Below are 20255 nucleotides of genomic sequence, written 5' to 3'. Positions count from 1 at the left end.
CCCAGTCAGGCAGCATATACTGTATGTGAGCCTACTGCTTGTATAAGAGTCATTTTATTTGTATTGTGGTTCTGATTTACAGCTGTAAAGGTTTTTATCACTAAGACATCTGCAGATCTGGCTATACATGGAGGAAATGTAAATGTAAAACTAGGCTTTTGCAGAGCCTAAATGGCCTATAAAACTAAAAGCTGTGTCCTGTTCCAACAGCATACGGAACATTGTTGCACATGTGTAGCATTTAAATTAGACACGCAGCTACTGAAAAGCCCACATCTATTTTTCATTGACATTGCAGCTTGTCAAGAGATTTTACTTTAGGATAAAACTTCCAGTGCCCTTATCTCAGATGTTATTGTGCTCTATCTGCAAGGCTTCTGAGGTATTGAGATCCCTAAATGTCAGAGACTACTTTAGCACTGGATGTTGCACTACTTCACAAAGAGGCCATTGTGGCAGTCGTACTAATGAGAAAATAGAACGGCTTGTTAAAGATTTTTTGTGGCCACAAACTGGTGGACTCGCTACGCCTGGCCTTGACTCTTCTCCGTCCTGGCACCCCGAGTGGTAGAATGACCTTCCTGTTTAAGTTAGAAATGCAGTGTCGCTCATCTGAAGTATCTCCCATCATGAAAGTGCATCTTTTAAAGAGCTATCTACTGCACACACAGTTAAATCCGTTTTCTATTTTTATCCTCTAATCACTCCAATTTTCTCTAATCCTCTCCCAGATACTGTCCTCCACTCCTTCTCATAGAGCTCATTTTTCTTCTTTTCCAGTAATTTTGTCACAGGAATGTTTTTTTGCTCTGATTCCTTGTACTGCTACTCATTACTCTTTGTTAGTAATGGTGGTAATGTAAGCGTCTAACCTTACACTTCTGACCCCCCCCCCATGCCAGGCCCCATGGAGGAGCTGCATAGCCTGGACCCCAGGAGACAGGAGCTGCTGGAGGCCAGGTTCACAGGAGCTGTCAGTGGCAACACAGGAGGCAGCACTGGGAGCACCAGCGGAGGTGCTAAGGTAACAGCTGCACAGAAAAACTAAAGCCTCATTTTTTAGATTGGTCACACACCACACGCAAACACAGTTGACACGGGAACTAAAGACAATGACTAGGAATTCCATTCCCAAGTAATATAATACTAGCAACAACCAGTCCTTGCTTGCAGCAGTAAGAGTGCTCTACACAAGTTGAAGCAGTCTCAAGGCTTGTGTTCATAGGTGCCTAACTCCAGTGACTAACTCTCCCATGGCATTTCCTAGACAATTCAGAGCGTCAGCTTCATCAGAGGCAGGGACTTTTTGGGCATAGGAAATGAAAACCAAACCCAAATTCCTATGGTGGAAAAGCAGGTAAAAGTTCCTGTTTTCCTTAAAAGGATGCAGTGTTCCTGGAAATGTTCATGTGGTGGAAAAGGGCCAAGTGACACACCTAATAACTCAAGATCTGGATTCCTATCAGACGTGGCAGACTAGAGGCCTCCCTCTAGGCTTTGTTTAACTGTTGTTTACATTTCATGAAGTCTCTGAACTTCGAAAGTGTCACACACCTGAGCTGACTATTCGTGTTCACTTATTTGTTTGTATTCTCACTGTGTGTAGGGTCTGGCCAATGAATCTTCTAATCACAGTTATGGCAGCCTGGGCTCATCTAGCGACAAGGAGTCAGAGGTAAACAGACACACATACGTAGTCACTGTTGCAATCAACATGGATGACTTATTTACTCAGAGAAGCTGAAATGAAATATTACTCATTTTATTACCCAGGTAGACACAGATACATGTTGTCAGTACTCTGTTTTTCCGCGTGCAGCCCACTCGTCTTTCTGTCTCTCCCACCACCTCCACCTCTTCCTCTCTTCTCTTCCTAGAACTCTGATTTGAAAAGAGGGAGCTCCCCTGCCTACTCAGTATGTACTCCTCCTTCCTGCTGCTCTTTCCTGCTGAAAACCACCACTGAATCCTGCTTTGTTAGGTAAAACACAGGGGATTTATGCTTTTTTGTTTTTGTTTTTTTTTGTTTTTTTTTTCTTCTATTTCATATTGATTTACAGACCCCAGAAAAGAAGCACTCTGAATTGTCCAGAGGGAGGAAAAGGAAAGCTGACACCTACTCAGAGAGTAGTCAAGGTATGACTGACACCTTTACAAAATCAGTGTAATGTATCTTTTATTACGGCTAGTTTGCTTTAAGTATTTGTTCAAATTTCTATGCAGGGAAGACCTCCACACGTGGTCCTAAGATCAGCGACTACTTTGATGTGAGTATTACAACAGCTAGTTTTACTCCAATATGTCACGATTTTTATCATTTTCAACCAGATTCTTAAGTCGATCCGTTTGTTTTCCCTGCAAAGTTCCAGGGTGGAAATGGTTCCAGTCCAGTCAGGGGGCTTCCGTCAGCTCGCCGCTCTCCGCAGAACTCACACTCTGCTCCAGGCTCAATAGTGAGTGTTTGACAAACAGGAGAATACCTGACACAGAAGGATTTGAGTTCTGTTCTATGTGTTGCTATAAGGTTTAACAATACATCTTTGTCTGTAGATCCGGCAGAATAGCTCCTCTCCTACAAGTCTGTGTTTTGGGGAACACAATCCCAAAGCCTCCTCCAGCAAGTTTGTCCAGGTAAGATGATGCACACAGAACCCACCCTTATTTGACAGTTTTTTGTTTTTTGTTTTCCCCAAAATCCCTGCTGTAATCAGGCTATACCTCTGACTGGTACTTCTCTGTCTCGCACTCTTAGACGGAGTTAACAGGGATAAAACTTGCTGCTCTGGAGAGCAACAAGAATCTGGACCTGGAAAAGAAAGAGGGGCGAATAGATGACCTGCTCAGGGTGAGTTCAATGTCTATATCTTGTCTTTATCTGGTCATTTCATCTTTTATTTTGTATTATATTTCGTACCACACAGCTAGAGTTAACACTCTACCTGCCGTCTTTCTTTGACAGGCTAACTGTGACCTGCGGAGACAGATCGATGAGCAGCAAAAACTCCTGGAGAAATACAAGGAGAGGCTCAACAAGTGCATCACCATGAGCAAGAAACTGCTTATAGAAAAGGTATGTGTTTTTGAATGCATACTCCACTCCCATTTGGAATCCACTGTATGTCCACCTTCACCTCCAAACATCTCAAATGTAAAGCTGTAATGAGTGATTTTTGTCCACTTGGAGCCAAAAAGAGAAACAAACTAACAGTGACACAGCCTATACATTTAAGCCCAACAGAGATACTGTATCAGTCCAATGCTTACAAAGGTGGTTATAAAAAGCAGACTTACTCTTGCAACAGAAATAGAGCAACACAGGCATCCTCTTTCAACAACAAGTCCAATATTCTCTCGTGCTTTAGCTTTGCTTTGGTCCAAAACTAATGAGGGGAAAAACTCTCTTTTGTTTCGTAGATCTTTGAATCTCTTCACTCGCCACCTGTTTTCTTTAGGTCTCCACCATTTTGGGCTAGAGTTGCAGGGAGCAGCACATTGGTGGTGCTGGTGGGCTTCAGTGTAAAATATTGCTTAACTGGGCTGTAGTATGTCTGGATCATTCAGTTAGGGACAGAAGGGTCTGCCAAATGAATAAATGTAATGTAAATGTAATGCAGCGGTGAGGGCTTGTCACAGGAATATTTTGCAAGTCTGAACCCCAAACCTAAACGAGCAACGCTCTCTCTTCCCTCAGCTGCCACTGTTGAGACTCCTTCATTACTACTGTCCATCATTTCTGATTATGTGTGTGTATGTCTGCCTGTTTGGTTCTGTGCACAGAGCACCCAGGAGAAGCAGTCATGTCGTGAGAAGAGCATGCAGGATCGCCTCCGTCTCGGTCACTTCACCACCGTCAGACACGGAGCATCCTACACGGAGCAGTGGACCGACGGATATGCATTCCAGAACCTGATCAAGTGAGAGATTGCAAACACGTGCATCGTTTTTAATCCCAGTGAATTATCTCCAGTCCATTTTGCTTAGATTTTGCAATGGGCATTGCATTTGAGATGGTGTTGAAGTCTCCTAAATACACAGGTGAATTTTAAAAGCATCCTCCTCTTTACAGCCAGGAGAAAACATGTGAAAAGCTGTTGAATGTGTGTGCCGCCATTTCCCATATGACTCCCTTCCCTCCCTTCCTGTGTGTCTGACTGTATACAGGCAACAGGAGGGCATCAACCAGCAGAGGGAGGACATAGAGCGACAAAGGAAGCTGCTGGCCAAGAGGAAGCCTCCAAACCCTGCGTCTCCCTCCCTTTCGGTGGCCTCCACCTCTGAACCCAAGCAGCGCAAAACCAAGGTGGTCAACGGCAACGATTCGGACCCCTTCCTCAAGCCCTCCTTACCCCAGCTGTGAGTTTACTGAAATAAATCAAAGCCGTTAGAATGAACTGGAGGATGCTTGACTGTAGAGGATGTGAAGGATGTGCTTCCCTTGTTTATATCATATTGGATCTCTGTTACATCCTTTTTCTTTGCAATGTACTGAGAACTGAGTGTGGTACTCTTATTCTCTTTTCAATTGGAGGATTAGAGGCATGTTTGCTCGTACCTTTGTTTATGTCAGGAGGTTCTGACTTGTCTATATTTTGGTAGACTGACTCTCGCTGAGTACCATGAGCAGGAAGAGATCTTCAAGCTCCGCCTCGGACATCTGAAGAAGGTCAGTAGGAAGAATATCAAAAATGACTCAGTTAATCAATCAACCAGTCAATCTGTAAGAATGCGTTACGTCCAGAAGACATTTCATTTAGGGAAATCATGCAAAAGAAAATGTTGATGCCTGAAAAAAGTCCATGACAAAAATGTTGCATTTCCAGTAAACATAGTGTTGACAGCGTGCATAGTTTCCCCATTCACCTATCTACCAGGTGTGCACTACATAACACGTAGTTTAGCTAGTGAAATCGTCAAATGGCCAAAATGTACAACAGGACAGTAAAAGAGTAAGTTAAAGGATGAAGAGGTGCTCCCACATTCAGCTTTAAATAACCACTGGGATCTTGATTTGTTGACTATGTATGAAATTTCATAAATGAGATTATTTTACATACATATTTTAACGCTTAAAGAATTGAAATGTAAAATGAAACATCTCATGGTGTGTGCGTGTGCGTGTGTAGGAGGAAGCTGAGATTCAAGCAGAGCTGGAGCGATTGGAGCGCGTGAGGAACCTCCATATCAGAGAGCTGAAGAGGATAAACAATGAGGACAGCTCAGCGTAAGTCCACACGGCACACTGCAAGGGGAATGAATGTAAATCATAGTGTGACGATGTTAAAACTTTTCATTAATGGAGAATGTCTGATGTAGTTTATATTTGTTGATGTAATTATCCAGAAGAGTAATACAATCATCCGTCTTTGCAAATCAGTTGTTTCAAAGACGACATCAAATTTGCCAGATCGGTTCCTGGATCAAAGTGATGAGCATTTGCTGCTCAGGTTTCCTGATTATATTCACCATTTCTGTTCCTCCTCACACAGGTTTAAAGACCATCCTACTCTGAATGAAAGGTACCTGCTGCTGCACTTGCTGGGCAGGGGCGGCTTCAGTGAAGTCTATAAGGTAACGTCTGTAGTGCTGCACTGGTTATTTCCTGTTCTCACTCTCTCTCCCTGCGTAAAGTATGTTTAGAGACGCGTGTGTGTGTGTGTGTGTGTGTGTGTGTGTGTGTGTGTGTGTGTGTGTGTGTGTGTGTGTGTGTGTGTGTGTGTGTGTTTTCTTGTCTCACACGCAGGCTTTTGACCTGTTTGAGCAGCGCTATGCAGCTGTTAAAATCCACCAACTCAACAAGAACTGGAGAGAGGAGAAAAAGGAGAACTACCACAAGTAGGTCTCATCCACACAGACAACCTAAGATGTACAAAGACAAAATGTTTCTGCAGTAACAAAAACACTACGTTGACATTTCTTTCCTTCCAGGCATGCATGCAGGGAGTACCGGATACACAAGCAGCTGGACCATCCCAGAATAGTCAAACTGTATGACTACTTCTCCCTGGATACTGACACGTGAGTCACCTCTGACCTCTGCCAGCTGCAGCCCTGCTGGGTTGACATATCCTGAGGTTGTTTATTACACAGCTCTGGCTTAAAAAGCAATATGTGCTGTAGTAGCTGTTTAAACAGCGTGTTGCACATCAGCAAGAGTCAAGCCTTTGTGAAGGCCCTACTCAGTGAATATTCAAAAAATGCACGAGTTGTTAGTAATCTGCCTCTGGGCTTTTACGTCAGAGCAATTCATAATGGTTTTATCAGATTGGGAAAGAGTACATAGTATAAGCAAGTGACAGAACAACGGATGATTCAGCATCAACATGCCCTCACAATGGAAGTTATTTTTAAGTTAAATGAAGTTAAATGTTAGCTTCAAGTGTCAACTGTGAGGTGAAATCACCCTAAACAGTTACAGAAACTGGTAGCCAGTGTTTCGTAACCAGACTGACCATACCGTATACTTTTTACTGAGGGATCATAAATTACTGACAGCATCGTTGCATTCTTCTTCAAATACTGTTGACCTCAATTTGCTCTTATTCAGCTGATCAATTAGATCTTTTTCCCCTGTATGTAACCTCGTGTGTCCATCTCCACCCTCTCTTCTCCCAGGTTCTGTACAGTGCTGGAGTTCTGCGAAGGAAATGACCTGGACTTCTACCTGAAACAAAACAAGCTGATGACAGAGAAGGAGGCCCGCTCCATCGTCATGCAGATTGTCAGCGCCCTGCGCTACCTCAACGAGATCAAACCTCCCATCATCCACTATGACCTCAAACCCGGTGGGTCATATGTCCATGTCCAACAGTATATGATTATTACAAAGCAGTTTTATACTTAGAGATTAATTGTACTTTAAAGTTAAGTGTTAGTTGAATGTTTCAATGTTTGCATCTTCTTACAAGAGGCTGCAAGGCTATAGTCAGTTATTAGGATCTTTTCAGTGCTTTGCTTGTTAACCTTGGGTCAAACAATCTGTACTGAGTCTCACCGTCTGTGTGGTGCACAGGTAACATCTTATTGGTGGATGGCACTGCGTGTGGAGAAATCAAAATCACAGACTTTGGCCTGTCAAAGATCATGGATGATGACAACTATGGCGTGGATGGGATGGACCTCACATCACAGGGGGCTGGCACCTACTGGTAAGACACAAACACACAGCACAACTCACACTGGTGGTATATTGCAAATTGCAGAATCTCCTATATTGTACCACCATCATTATCAAGGGCAGTGAATTGTGACATTTATTTTTTCAAGACATTACCTCTCATTTCCTACCACTTATATAGTATGAAATGAACATAGAAAGGTCAAGGAGGATGATTTGCAAAAAACTATATGAACTCTTTATGATATTGATTGACATGGATAGTATTCTGTGCATGTGTTTTCCAGGTATCTCCCTCCGGAGTGTTTTGTGGTCGGGAAGGAGCCGCCTAAGATTTCCAACAAGGTGGACGTCTGGTCTGTGGGAGTGATCTTTTTCCAGTGCCTCTATGGACGCAAGGTACAACACTAAAACACCACACATTACACTGTGAAAAGAGCAAATGAACTAAATGATTTTGGCATTAGCAAAGAGTTGAGATTAACACAAATGCATCTGGATTTATACAGTATGTCAGCCACTTACATTAATCCTCAGAGGCATTGCTCGGAAGCTTGGAAGGAAAGATTTGTAGACATTAGCTGTGTGCTTCATAGACTTTTGTCTTGAATTCAGAATCCATGAAACAGCTGTAGGGGTTTAGTAGTTGCAGCCATGGAAAAGACATTGGACTGTGGTCTTTTTTTAATGGTTTTTTGTTTTCTCCAGCCGTTTGGTCACAACCAGTCTCAACAAGACATCCTCCAGGAAAACACCATCCTCAAAGCCACAGAGGTCCAGTTCCCTGCTAAACCCCAGGCCAGCACAGAGGCCAAGGTAACACACACACACACATCCACATGCAAGAAAAGGGCCATTATGTCAGTTTTACTTTCTGCTTAAAAAAAAAAAAAGCTTCACACTTTCAGTTAATTTTACTTCTTTGCTAATAGAAGTAAGGGGTGGGGAACATGGATAAAATGAAAATAGTCTATGAATTCAACTAAATAAACATTTTTAGGTGAAGTAACCACATGAGAATCTCTGTTTCTGGGCCCAGTTAATTAAATACCTGAAAAATCAAGGTTTTTCTTCTTCTCAATTTGGCCTCATGCAACTAGCGATATTAAAATGATGGTTACCTTAGTATAAAGAACAAAGCAGAATGTCTGATAGTTAATCGTCTCATGGTATATATCATCATTTTGCCCAATCCCAGTAGACATAAGCATAAACGAGTTGAAACGTGGTGTGTTGTAATTTTAGTTATGTTATTAAAATGCATATACACCCTATAATTGAAGTATTAAAGTCTACCGGAGTGTTTAGAAAATTTGGCCAAATGTGCTACTGTAAAAAGAAGAGTGCAGTCTTTGCCACCAAAAGGACAAAAAAGCAAAGGTAGACTCTCTCTCTTGTATTGTATCTTTAAGTAAATATGAAGAGTACACACTGACGTAAACACACACACACACACACACACACACAGCCTGCAAATCATTTTCTAAAATGTCCTCCTCTGCTCTGCAGGCGTTTATCCGGCGCTGCCTGGCATACCGCAAGGAGGACAGGTTCGACGTTCACCAACTGTGCTCGGACACCTACCTCCTCCCTCACATGAGACGCTCAAACTCCTCCGGCTCCCTGCAGCCCTCCGCCTCATCTCTCCCCACCTACTGACTGGCTCTCCATCATGACTGACAGGACCTTCTGGCCAATACTGAGGCAGGATTGTTGGAATTGAAGGATAATGGACATGGATTTTTTTTTTTTTTTTACCTGAGCTGTTCCTGAAATGGATAAATGAGCAACAGAAGAGAATTAAATGGAAAGATTGAAGTGAGAGAAGAAGAGGAAGGGAGATACTCCCTTTGCGTATGTTGTACAGCGTTGTCCTTGAACTCGACTTTGTGAGACAGGAAGGAAAAACATGAAAGACTGAAAAATAGAAGAGAAATGGAAAGAGAGGGGCAGAGATAAAAGAGAGGCATTGCAATTGCTCACCATTGTTTGGAACAGGAAAAGAAAATGATGAAGACAGTGGATATGTTTATGGAGCCTATTAATTAACCCTCTTAGGAGACATTTCAACAGCTATAGGAGCTCCCAGATGTCCTGTCCACTCCCACCTCTCTTAGCTCTACATACACGTACACTTACGCCAATAATATACCTTCCAGATTGGCTGAGAACTGTGTCAACATAAAGCCTACGTTACACTCCTGTTGCCTATGAGGGCGGTGGCCAGCAGGCAACAGAAGACGGGGGTGTGGTGCAGAGCAGGTACGAGTCTCTGTGCGTCAAATACGGACTACCTGCTTAACTCTGCAATCCACTGAAATGATGCACTAAATGATGGGTACATCTCGCTGAATTTCCCCTTGTAGCCCTTAAGCACACAACAGGGGTTCACTTAAAAGGGATGTTGTAAGCTTGATGGGACGTGACTGAAAAAAAAGAAAGGAAAAAAAATAGTTCCAGATTAAATTTCTGGGTTTGATTTGCACTTCCGATCCAGATCGTGGTCATCTGGTCTCACAGATTTGGCATGAAGTAATACAGCGTGGGCTAGTTCTGGACTTACCCATTGTCAAATCCTTTGTTCTTATTTTTGTTGTGTTGCAATGGAGTTCAGGTCTACAGAAAGTGGATGTGTGAATCTGTCTTAATCCATTTTTGCTGTTCCAGTAAGAGTCAAAGTGTCTGAAAGGGCAGAGTATTACAGAGCCACGTTGTCATAGTTGTCCTCATCGACCTGCCTGAAGAGAGTTGGACTGAACTGAGGGACTGGATCAGCTGTTACTGTACTGCAAAGACTCGGGGCACAGAATTTAGTGTACATTTCATGTGCAGGAGACATTACTCACTAGCAGATATATAGTAATGAGGCTTATCCTTGCTTCCCAGTGTCTCACTTTGCTCAGTTTATTTGTGTTTCCCTCTGAAAGCTGTTCTCAGTTTTGCTGCTATAAATGTTGCTTTTAATTTGTAATGTGTGAATGGTTTTCGCCTCGCATATGTGCATACTTGAACTGTGTTAAGAGGAACACTCTCCAGAGCCTCTTTTTCTGAAATGGACACCTGCTCAGCTGTTCAAGGGGATGCAACACATTCTTCTGCCACCAACATCAAATGTCCACGTGTTTTTTGTTTGTTTGTTTGTTTTTTTTCCGGGGGGGGGGGGGATTACTTTCATGTAAGAGTACAACAGACATTATATGGAGCAAAGTCCCAGTATGCTGTGGAGGGAGGGATGGTCACACCTGTTCATGCCAGTACAAGTGGGCGCGCTCCAGGTTGACCTGTGTTGCAGCATGTTTTCCTGCAGCTAGAAATCAAGTGGATATATCCAAATGTTGTCGTCCTGTAAATAAAACACTTACCTGTTTGTTGTTGTTACATTTTTAGCTCTTCTCAAATGCAGGCAACCTGGACTCTGGCTAAAGCGCGCCTCTGGCAAGAAAGGGAGATGCCCTTGGGCAAGAAGTCAGATAAGACAAGTGGGGGCGATTAACAGCAGGTTGTGGGTGTCTCATCTTCCCTCAGCGCTCTCGCCAGCTTTAAAAATGAGTCTTAATTGATTTTCTATATGTGAATCATTAGATTACAGTTGTAGCTTCAATAACATGACAGGTGAATTAAACTGCAAGAAGCACCGGCTCTTAGGGCTTGCTTCCAACGAAAAAGGTAAAGTCTGCGTCCAGTCTGATAAATTGTCATTTCATCCACTTGAGTGCAGTAGGGCATAAAACAAACGTATCCATCCTGTCCAGTCTTTTTTTTCCCCCCCTCTCCTACTTGACAAAAAAAAAAGTGGAAATGGGTGGTAGCAGCAAGTGCATATACCCCATGATTAATGAGAACTGTGGGTAGACAGATGTAAGCACAGCCATTAGTAAGCTACATGTCAGATCACATTAGTGGTGGGGGTGCAACACCAGGCCATGTCATTCATACGCAATAAAGATTGCCTTACAAGTCTTAATTCCTGCAGTGTGACCCATATTTCCTGTAGAGGCTCATGCGACATACCCAGAAGTGTTTGACGTAAGATGGAGCACAGAGGAAGGTGACCATTTCTGTGTGAAGATACCAGAATATTCAAATTCTGTGCACGTGGCTTGACAGGCACCATGTGTCACAGTATTTCGCAGTATTACAGATCTAGATTTCCGGAAGAATTATACTAAAAAATATGGCAATAATTAGACATATTAAAATCCCACTCTCCTGACACTGGGGATTGTGAAAGTGTGACATGTGGAACCAAATTATAGCCATAATAATTTGAATCTGTCTAGCGACTGAACACCTAATTATGATTTAAATATCACAGGATTTATAGCATTGGAATATTTTTGCTTTGAAAACCATCTGTCAGAATTGATATGGTTTAAATTCCTTTCTAAAAATTTCTAATGTGTTTTCAAGTTTTGCAATTTCCAAAACATGAATTTTCCTTTACGGTTCCCAAATTCAGAGAGGCAGTGTCCAATTGGAAAAAAAAAAAGTTTCTCCAATTAGATGTTAAATTCAGATGAAAATTTCAAACTTGAACAGATGGTCTATCAGGGATGATCAGGCTTGTGTCCAATTAAATACTGTTCTTTCAATCACACGATTGAATCGTCTAATCTGAGTTTATTCCAGGTTTGAATTTCTCGTCTTGAATGTTGGTGTTTGAAATTCACCAAATTAACTAAATAACCAATCTAATTTCAGCCACTTGATTTTTTTCCCCCTTTGTACCTGAATTGAATTTCTAAATCAGAATTTGACTGTTCCTGAGCAACAAATATTTTCAATATTAGACACTTAAATTTTCTATCTCAATTTGCAAACACACAACAGAATATTTACAACTGCACCACTTAAATTTCCCTGCTTACTCTCATACTTGAAACATCTACTCTCTGATGTCAGTTTTCCGTCTGAGGGGCCAAAGGCAGTGCAGACAGATTCAGTGCATGTTTTCACCTGTATTTTACAGGTGGGCTTTCTTTTCTGTATTTTTCACTTGATTTTTTCCCGTCATGTTTTGACATTTAAAAGAATAGCAAGACAACACTGTAGACAGTATATAAAGACACACAGAGGCCTCAAGTAAAATTGATTTGGTTTTATTGCTTTCACTGTGCATACTGCAGATGTTTTCAGAAACTTCTGTTACAGTAACACCTTGTGGCTGTACTGCATCACTGCAACTCTGCTTACCAGTTTGCTTCGGCCATGCCAGGAGACGTACTGTGTATTTAATAACTACCTCCATGTTTCACCCTGCTAATAATCTACCAACAGCAAGCACACACTCTCCTCAGTAGCTCCTGTAACTGTAAACCTCCATCTCATCTAGCATGGCCTTCAGGCTGCTACCATCTCTGTGTGGTAGAGACAGCGTGTACTGTGGATTTGTGGGTATACTTAGAGACATACAAAAAAGGGACAGACTAATAATGTCAAAACACAAATGTGGTGCAAAATAATGCAGATTCATTCATTGGGTGGAAACACTTATAGAAATCTCAACAAAAATTAATGCATGTCAATCAAATTAATCTATTTGTCATGGGGGGGGTGGGCAATTAACTAAGAATAAAAGCTTACATGTTAGGACTTGGACAATTAGACCCGAAATCTACAACATGATGAATTCATATCTACCCAGTCTTTACAGCGTTGGCCAGCTTCTGATATCTTTGACCAGTTTAATGACCACTTGACTGGGCCGTGAGCCGATTGGTTGGCTGAACTTCCAGTTACATGTCAGTGGTTGCTGTAGCTACTCTCAGTTCATTTATAAAGGGAGTCGTGATGCAGGTAGTAATTTCGTAAATTTGATTTATTGTCCAGCCCCATTTATATACACTGTTTATATTAAAAAAAATAAAAAGTGTGAAACAGAGAGGATTGCCAGATCAGAAAACGGGAAAATCCTAAGATAGTTCTTTGCCGTGATGTAACTGCAGAAGTGCGAAGCAAACTACAGTGGACCTCGTCCTCCTCATACAGTAGCTAGGCAGGTTCCATGAAAATCTGGTAATAAAGACATGTTGGTAAGACCAGTCTACATCTGTCCTCCATTCTTCATATCCATTCATCCTTCAACGCTCCACACAAGCTTCCTCACCCATAACTGGAGCATACTGACCTCTGTGTCTGAACTGGTGCAGCTGTCTGCCTGTCCCTCTTGGCCAAATAAATAGAAAAACACAGAGAAAGACAGACAGAGGAAAGAGAGAAACCGGGTGTGTGTTTTGGTTTGATGGAAAGCGGGATCTTCCTTCCCGGGTTTACGATGACGCTAGTGTTGCTTCCGTGGGGGCCGGTGCTTCCGTGGCATTTGTGGCGACGGCTTCTGTGGGCGCTGTGGAGTCGGCGGCAGGGTCGGAGGCAGGCGCTGCTGTGACTGTGACAGTGGCGGAGGGGGCGGTGGTGGAGGTGGGCAAGAGAGGGGCCACTCCCTGAGGCAGGAGAGGAGGCAGCTGGGAGGGCAACATGTTGGGTAGAGGGGGGAACGGGGCCAGACCTGGCAAGTTGAGGGGCGGGAGAGGGGCCAGAGGTGGCACTGCTGGACACAGATGGAAAAGATGCAGAATAAGACAGATGTTAAGGTCACATGATGCTGTTTCAGCTCCTTTTCTTGTTAGGATTCATATTTAAAAATAAATTTGCCACCACGCCATTTACTTGTAACTTGAATGTACATATGAATTTATAGCCTGAATTTAACCTACAGTATACTCATATAGTATATATACACAATATATGACTATGCTCATATGGTGTATACTATATATACACCCAGTATATACACACTACATACTTAAATCAAATATAATCTGAATGTAAATACAATACTGAATTCAGAATATAAGTAGCATAAATTGCCGTCTGAATTGATACAAGGTATGAGACCACGTAAAAAGCCCCTTTCCAACGCACAATGCATTATGGGATACAAAAGTACGGCTGCTTTATTAACCTGTCGTTCCTACTGGTGGTGGTAAAGTGCCGGTGCCTGCTAGTGGCACGGCACTGAGGTCTGGGAGAGGCAGGTTGAGGTTGGGAAGGTTAGGGAGCGGCGGTAAGCCACCTGGGAGGGGCATCAGACCTACAAACACACACAAAACGCCATATGAAGGAAAGCTGTCATTATTCATTCGTATTTCTAAACTGCCAGTGCCACTCTGCAAATTTGAGAAAAGTTCAACTTAATAGACAACGATACCCTTGACATAAAAAGCCCTGACCCCTGTGAGCCAAGAGACCACGATATAATGTGGAATGTTCATAGCATAGAGACATCTGACAGTTCAGTGGCTACAAAAGCAAAAGCCAGAATGACAACAGAGAGGCTGGTAGTGGTTGATGGGAACACACTGGCGGCGCTCAGTGAGTTTCTGCTGCATGCTTGAAATTTTAAGATGAACACTGATTACTGATAGTCAGGGCAGTGTGTGTGCACAAACTAAGACTCGATATTGGCTCTTGCAGTTGAGGCAGACCTTTCTGTTTTTACTCTGGAAGGGTGTGAACACACCCATGTAAATCTGTAGAGAAGGAGCTGTCATGCATCTGCCACCCTTGGGCTTTTTGCCGAAAGCTCACATGTGCTTTTGATGTTTGAGAAATCACCCACCTGGTATCGTGGTGGCGGGGTTGAAGCTGGTGGCGGCAGGGTTGAGTGGAGTGAGGGGGCCGAGGGAGGAGCTGGTGGAGGAAGGGAGCAGAGGGACTGTGGGCAAACCTAGAGGGGAAGGAGGAGCACGACATCGCATTAGATGAGAATATGTGGAATAAATGTATGATTTTGATGAGAGTGTGACACAGTTTTTCCAATCACAAACATCATTTGCATATGATGAGCATAAAGAAATACCTGTCTGCAGCTCACTAGGCATGGTTGGTGGGGCCGCGCTGATTGACAGGCCGGACAGTGAGTCTTCAAGGCCTGTGGGGACAGCGGGTGCAGTGGGAGGAGGGGTCACTGCTGAAAGCTGGACCTGAAGGAGTTAAAAGAGAGAAGAGGAGAAGGGAGAAAGAGAAAAAGAGGACGTTGTCAAACAGATAAGGTCACATTCAACCAAACGTGCAGTTATCTCTAATGAGCAACATTGCTCTCTGTCCCTCCGGCCTGCTTTGCCGCATACATAATGAGGACTCTTGCAAATTTAGAGATTGAACACAAAAAAAAAAAAAAAAAAAAAATCAAAGGCCACAAGACTCAAAACTTAAATCTTTTCAATGTCATGGCCACACTGCAAGTTTTAGCTGATGTGATAAAGCACAGGAGACTTTGCTTTTCAGTGACACACAGTGTGTATGTGTGGAGCTACACAATGTAACACACAAGTACTGATACAAATGGTGATTTTCAGATTTTCAGCCACTGCATTCGTATTTAAAAGCTGTTAAATTGCTTTTAAAATGTTTCCAATCTGAACTGAGGGCTGGAGTAGTACTACAATAAAGTTCAAACTGGAATATGAATGGCGTGTGTGGTCTGACCTCAGTGAATCCATCCTTCAGTGGGCTGACAGGCTCACTGGGATTATTTCCAGGGAAGCTGATCTTCTTCCCCTCCTCAAAAGGTCGGGTGGGAATCCTGTGAAGGTATCCATAGCCAATCCCACATCCGAGGCTGGAAAAGAGGTTCCAGACCTTTGATTTGCCGCCCACACCTCCAACTTTTTTTTAGCAACTCAATATGTCTGGTGTTGTGCTCATTAACGGCTGTTTGATTAGGAGCGGGGATGTCGTCTTGCTGTGCCGGAGCCAGAAAATAGCTAAACGCATGTAAAATAGAGGCCGCAAAATGGCCACAAAAATGATGACAAGTGTGAATGAAGTGGACACAGCTGTATTGGTTGTTGTAAGTCGACTTATAGAAATAGCGACTCTTAAAAAAATCAGCACAGTACTTTGAGTATAGTGAAAAACGTGAACTGCTCCTTAAAACCACTACCGCCATTTCTGCGTCCACTCAAAATAACATCGGTGAGATGGATGTGTCAATCACTGCTGACTGGTTAAAGCAAAACAACACAAAATGTCTCCCGAAATCCTCCAAACTTCAGTTCAGTCTGATCATCAGGCTAACGTGAGATGTAATCAACTGAAAATCGTGACATATATTTCTTTTGGAAGTACACCAATGCTCAAAAATGCTTCACTTTATACCTTTATGTCTAACAGGAAGGGTGCAAGTGTGTAGGGTATTACCTGCCCTCTCCTCCCCAGGCACTGTTAGGTGTGATGACCACCTCTCTGCAGTTGTCGGTGTCTGTGTTGTACACATAGAGCTTCAGGCCTTTCCCCTCGTGGCTCTCTATCAGAGAGAACAGGTCCTCTGACTGCAGGATCAAGTCACAGAGAGGCGGAGAGGTCGGACAAGAGAAGGAGACACACACACACAGAGTCACTAACACTGTCGGGTGGAGAATGTGAGGGAGTGAAAGGAGCAAAGACGTAGAGCGCTGATAAACTACCTCATTCATAACGGTGTCGGCTCCAATGATGTAGTCGGTGTGCGGCCGCAGGCCGGCAAGGGCTGCTGGGGAGTTTGGCTCCACTTCCTGTTAGAGAGGGGGAGCGTGAGTGAACAAAATACCGCGTTATCACGTAAAACGGTGGAACACTGGTGAGATGTCGGAGCTGCCTACCAGCACATGCCAAACATTCTCATTGGCTCCTTCGAAGCTGCAGAAACGGATAGAGACGCCAAGCAAGCCCTGCCCCCCCCACAGGTTGCTGGGTGTGACGGTGGACTCCCGCAGCTCCAGCGTCTTTGAGGAGTAAACCAGCATCTTAACTGGTTTCTCTACGCTGGCTTTCAGCAAATCCTTCAAAGTGTCGTTGTCCTTGTTCTGCGGGACGAAAAAGAAGGAAGGAGAGGCAACCATGAAATAGGCTGTCCCTTATGACTAGTATTTGATCCGGTTAGATACAGCTGCTGGCTTTCCTTACCAGTCTGGTGTTATTGATGGAGACAATGAAGTCAAAGAAAGGCTCCAGTCCTGCACGGTGTCCAGGCGAGTTCTCCTGAACCTGCACAGAGTTGAGAGACAACCTGAGCTGCTGCTGGACTGTGTCAGTCACTGTTTGAATGTCATTGAATTTCTTGTAAATAAACAGTATCAGAAACACTCTGTGTACATACACCATAAACAGGTCGGACCTGAGCTGACCAACATGCAAGAGAGGCGGGTGCTGTGTCGAAGACTGTTTTCCACGGTGATACGTGCTTCCCCTTACCTTAACCTGCACCCAAGTATTAACCCCAACCAGTTATCTCTGCTTTGCCTAACCATAACCTACCCTAAGCCCATCACTGGTTTGCCACCAGAGCCCACATAGTTCAAATTCAGCAAGACAAGGTAAAAGACGCACTCTGCACAGCGACCCGTCCGATAACGGATGCATTACCAAAACCAGTTTGGCAGCTGTCATTCAGTGCAGCTACGTAGCTTCGGCACTGGTGCTTAGCTACAAGTTAGAGCATTTATCTGGTCAACTAGCAGGCCTAAGCACACAGCAGACAACATCTCCCTGACATGGTGTTGGTGCTACCCAGACGGAGGCCCCAGCGGACATCCCCGGCCTCTCGTCAACACACAGAGAAAGGGAACGCTCCGGCTCTGGCCGGATGCTAAGCTAACAGCTAACCGCAGGATGTGGAAGCTAAAAGCTCACCCGGAGGACGTGGTAGCCCTCGGAGCCTCCTCCCGGTATCTCCACGCTCTGCGATCCTCCCATGCTCTCGCTCTTTTAAGGCTTTTTAGGTGTTTTATGGCAGCTTGTAGCCCAGCAGAGGTGACACACCTGAACACTTCCACACACCGGGTACACGTCGCCAAGTGACTAGCTGAGTGATGCGCATGCGCCGTTACGTGGCAGGAAATAACGCCTATCCGAAATTTGGAAATTTCTTTGTTATTCAAAGGATTCAGTATTTTGAGTTGTCACAGAAATGTTAAGTTTTAAGTATTTTTAATAATGTAGTTATCTTGAAAGAATTACTCCAGTTACATGAATTCTCTCCCCACTTAATCTGTTATTAAACCACTATACATTTTAAATGAATATTACCAATGAAACAATAAACCAATATTCTGCCATGTTAACACAACAGACAAATGTGTACCTACTTAATTTAGTCCGTGCAACTGTGTGCCTGAACCTTCTTGAGGTTTATGCCTTTATTCTTATTACTCCCACTGGCCGCTCTAATTTTGCCTTCTCACAAAGCTCTTTATGAATGTTGCAACAATTTTCGTGCTCTGTTGGCTCGGTTGCAACACTGTCTCTTAGAAAAACCTGCTAATTACAACTGTAAAAATCCCCACTAAGGTTTTGGGCATTCAACACAGTGGCCTTAGTTAAAACGACAAAGCCTGTGCCTCTTCTTTCACTCTAAGCACACCGCGGCCGCAATAGCAGTTGCAAGGAAGTCTTCATCTGCAAATTCCTCCCCTCAAATATTCACATTTACATGAGCTCTGTTCCATTTACACTATGTGTATGTGCATCCGCTTTTTCTTACACTCGCACACAAACCAACTAACTGGCCTGGATAGCTGAAAAACCCAGCTAAATGTTGTTATATCTGTCAGGCCATATCCCCCTGCATTTCACGTGTATAGTTTATTATTGTGTAAAATGCTGTGGTAATATGTTGTACTAGAAATGTATTGTCGAAGTAAATCTACTCTACACACACCTACATAGACTACAGTGTATACATACAGCACCTACCCCTATACAAAATATAGGTAGGTAAATCCAAAATAGAGAAACCAAACCATGGTTACTAAACAATGTGCAGTCAATGTTCGATGTAAATCTAAACCTGAGTTAGAAATATAATCATTCTAAACCTTGGACTTGTGACGGGTCAGGTCGTAATTGGATTTTCTTTGTATAATATTTGGTGGGATTATTTATCTGAAAATATGCAGTAGGTCGCAAGCATTCTGAAAAATGAGGTCATCTTTTACCCCTGAAGCTACTTTTCTCTTGTTTTACTGAACTGCAGAGTATAAAAGAGGCTGTCCGTGTGATATTTATGGGGCAGAGGGCGAAGCTTTTATAAAAACCCAGCTGCACTTTGCCATGAAGGAAGAGTGTGTTTTATAGTTTCAACGTATACGATGGTATTGATATATTGTTGCCTTACCAGAGAAGTGCTCAGAATCACATATGTGACATTTGTTACATATTTTCATACAGTGCGTATCAGTCCTCACAACCTACAGTCCATCGACTGAACTGCAAGCACTGCAGTGATACTCTCCCCGTTCATTAGCTCCCACAAGCAGGTCATGGATGGAAACACCTGCCACCAAAATATTCCTGATGGCTAATGAGCAGTAACAGTCAATAGGCTTTACAGACCATAATTGTCCTTTGTATGCACTGAAGAACACAAAGACGGGACTCTTAAATCTGACATTGCAAACGCTTGTTTCTGTAATGTGAAGCTGATTTAGCTCTGTTTTGCAGGTGCCACCTACCGTACATCATTTTTAGACAGCTATGTAGCATTGTTGTATCAACTATGAAAACCTCGGCATATTATCATAAACAAATGTCTCTCTTTCTCCTGCTAAACACCCCTAAGTGACCCTGAGGGACATAGATAACATGTAAACCACAGTAGAGGCTCTTACACCTTTTGGTGAATTTATTGTGTAATCGCTGTTACAATTGCTGAATAGTTTTTGTTAATTTATTTATGATATGATGGTGTCCACAGAGCTATCCAGTCTGCTGCTTTGGATGATTGTCCAGACAGAGAGTTACCACCAGAGGGCATTGGCAGTACATCATATCCTCACTGCTGGTCTCAAAGTAGAACTTACGCTTCACTCCACAACCTTTCCTCCCTCTGGTGTTTTTATACCCCCCACATAAAGTATATGAGACGCTGTAACAAGGGCCTTCGTTTCTCTATGAAATGGTGGCTTAGTGAAGCCGAATCACGTAAATTTGTGGGTGAATATAAGCAGGAGAAGAATGAGGGGAGGAAATGAAGGGCAAGGGCAAAGTAAGGAAGCAGCAGATTTGAGGAAAGGAAAGAGCAACTGAGTAGGGCAGAAGAGACGAAGGACATGAGGAGATGAGGGAGGCGAAAGGGAGTGGAAAGGGAAAAATGAACGAGAGA

At 43.2% G+C, this 20255-nt stretch overlaps 2 protein-coding genes across 4 annotated transcripts in view; one reads left to right on the top strand and one right to left on the bottom strand.

The window, feature by feature from the left end:
• LOC120798689 (serine/threonine-protein kinase tousled-like 1-B) overlaps window positions 1-9556 on the top strand; it is an 11071-nt gene extending 1515 nt beyond the window's left edge. The window contains exons 2-22 of one of the 2 annotated variants that reach the window (XM_040143207.1): window positions 903-1024; window positions 1607-1675; window positions 1878-1916; window positions 2061-2136; window positions 2224-2267; window positions 2364-2453; window positions 2551-2631; window positions 2753-2845; window positions 2960-3070; window positions 3778-3914; window positions 4162-4353; window positions 4597-4663; window positions 5124-5221; window positions 5487-5568; window positions 5741-5832; window positions 5926-6015; window positions 6613-6782; window positions 7010-7145; window positions 7402-7513; window positions 7823-7930; window positions 8624-9556. In XM_040143207.1, the coding sequence (XP_039999141.1) occupies window positions 903-1024; window positions 1607-1675; window positions 1878-1916; window positions 2061-2136; window positions 2224-2267; window positions 2364-2453; window positions 2551-2631; window positions 2753-2845; window positions 2960-3070; window positions 3778-3914; window positions 4162-4353; window positions 4597-4663; window positions 5124-5221; window positions 5487-5568; window positions 5741-5832; window positions 5926-6015; window positions 6613-6782; window positions 7010-7145; window positions 7402-7513; window positions 7823-7930; window positions 8624-8773 (2159 nt within the window). In that variant the 3' untranslated portion in view covers window positions 8774-9556. The remainder of the gene's footprint in view (window positions 1-902; window positions 1025-1606; window positions 1676-1877; window positions 1917-2060; window positions 2137-2223; window positions 2268-2363; window positions 2454-2550; window positions 2632-2752; window positions 2846-2959; window positions 3071-3777; window positions 3915-4161; window positions 4354-4596; window positions 4664-5123; window positions 5222-5486; window positions 5569-5740; window positions 5833-5925; window positions 6016-6612; window positions 6783-7009; window positions 7146-7401; window positions 7514-7822; window positions 7931-8623) is intronic. The other variant, XM_040143208.1, reaches the window with a different exon arrangement.
• Window positions 9557-12913: 3357 nt separating this feature from the next.
• On the bottom strand, window positions 12914-17976 carry gorasp2 (golgi reassembly stacking protein 2). 2 transcript variants are annotated; one of them, XM_040143209.1, is made up of 10 exons: window positions 17786-17976; window positions 17060-17140; window positions 16756-16959; window positions 16582-16668; window positions 16316-16446; window positions 15602-15734; window positions 14973-15096; window positions 14733-14840; window positions 14076-14204; window positions 12914-13661 (listed from the first exon to the last, which is right to left on the bottom strand). In XM_040143209.1, the coding sequence occupies exons 1-10, from the start codon at window positions 17846-17848 to the stop codon at window positions 13384-13386; spliced, it is 1338 nt and encodes a 445-aa protein (XP_039999143.1). In that variant the 5' UTR covers window positions 17849-17976; the 3' UTR covers window positions 12914-13383. The 2 variants fall into 2 exon arrangements, with proteins under 2 accessions (XP_039999143.1, XP_039999144.1); XM_040143210.1 differs by having other exon boundaries at window positions 12914-13658.
• Between the last annotated feature and the right edge of the window lie 2279 nt (window positions 17977-20255).

This window comes from Xiphias gladius, chromosome 14 (assembly GCF_016859285.1).
Source record: "Xiphias gladius isolate SHS-SW01 ecotype Sanya breed wild chromosome 14, ASM1685928v1, whole genome shotgun sequence".
NCBI lineage: Eukaryota > Metazoa > Chordata > Actinopteri > Istiophoriformes > Xiphiidae > Xiphias > Xiphias gladius.
The sequence above is the reverse complement of the archived record's forward strand: the minus strand, read 5'-3'. Positions and strand labels throughout refer to the sequence as shown.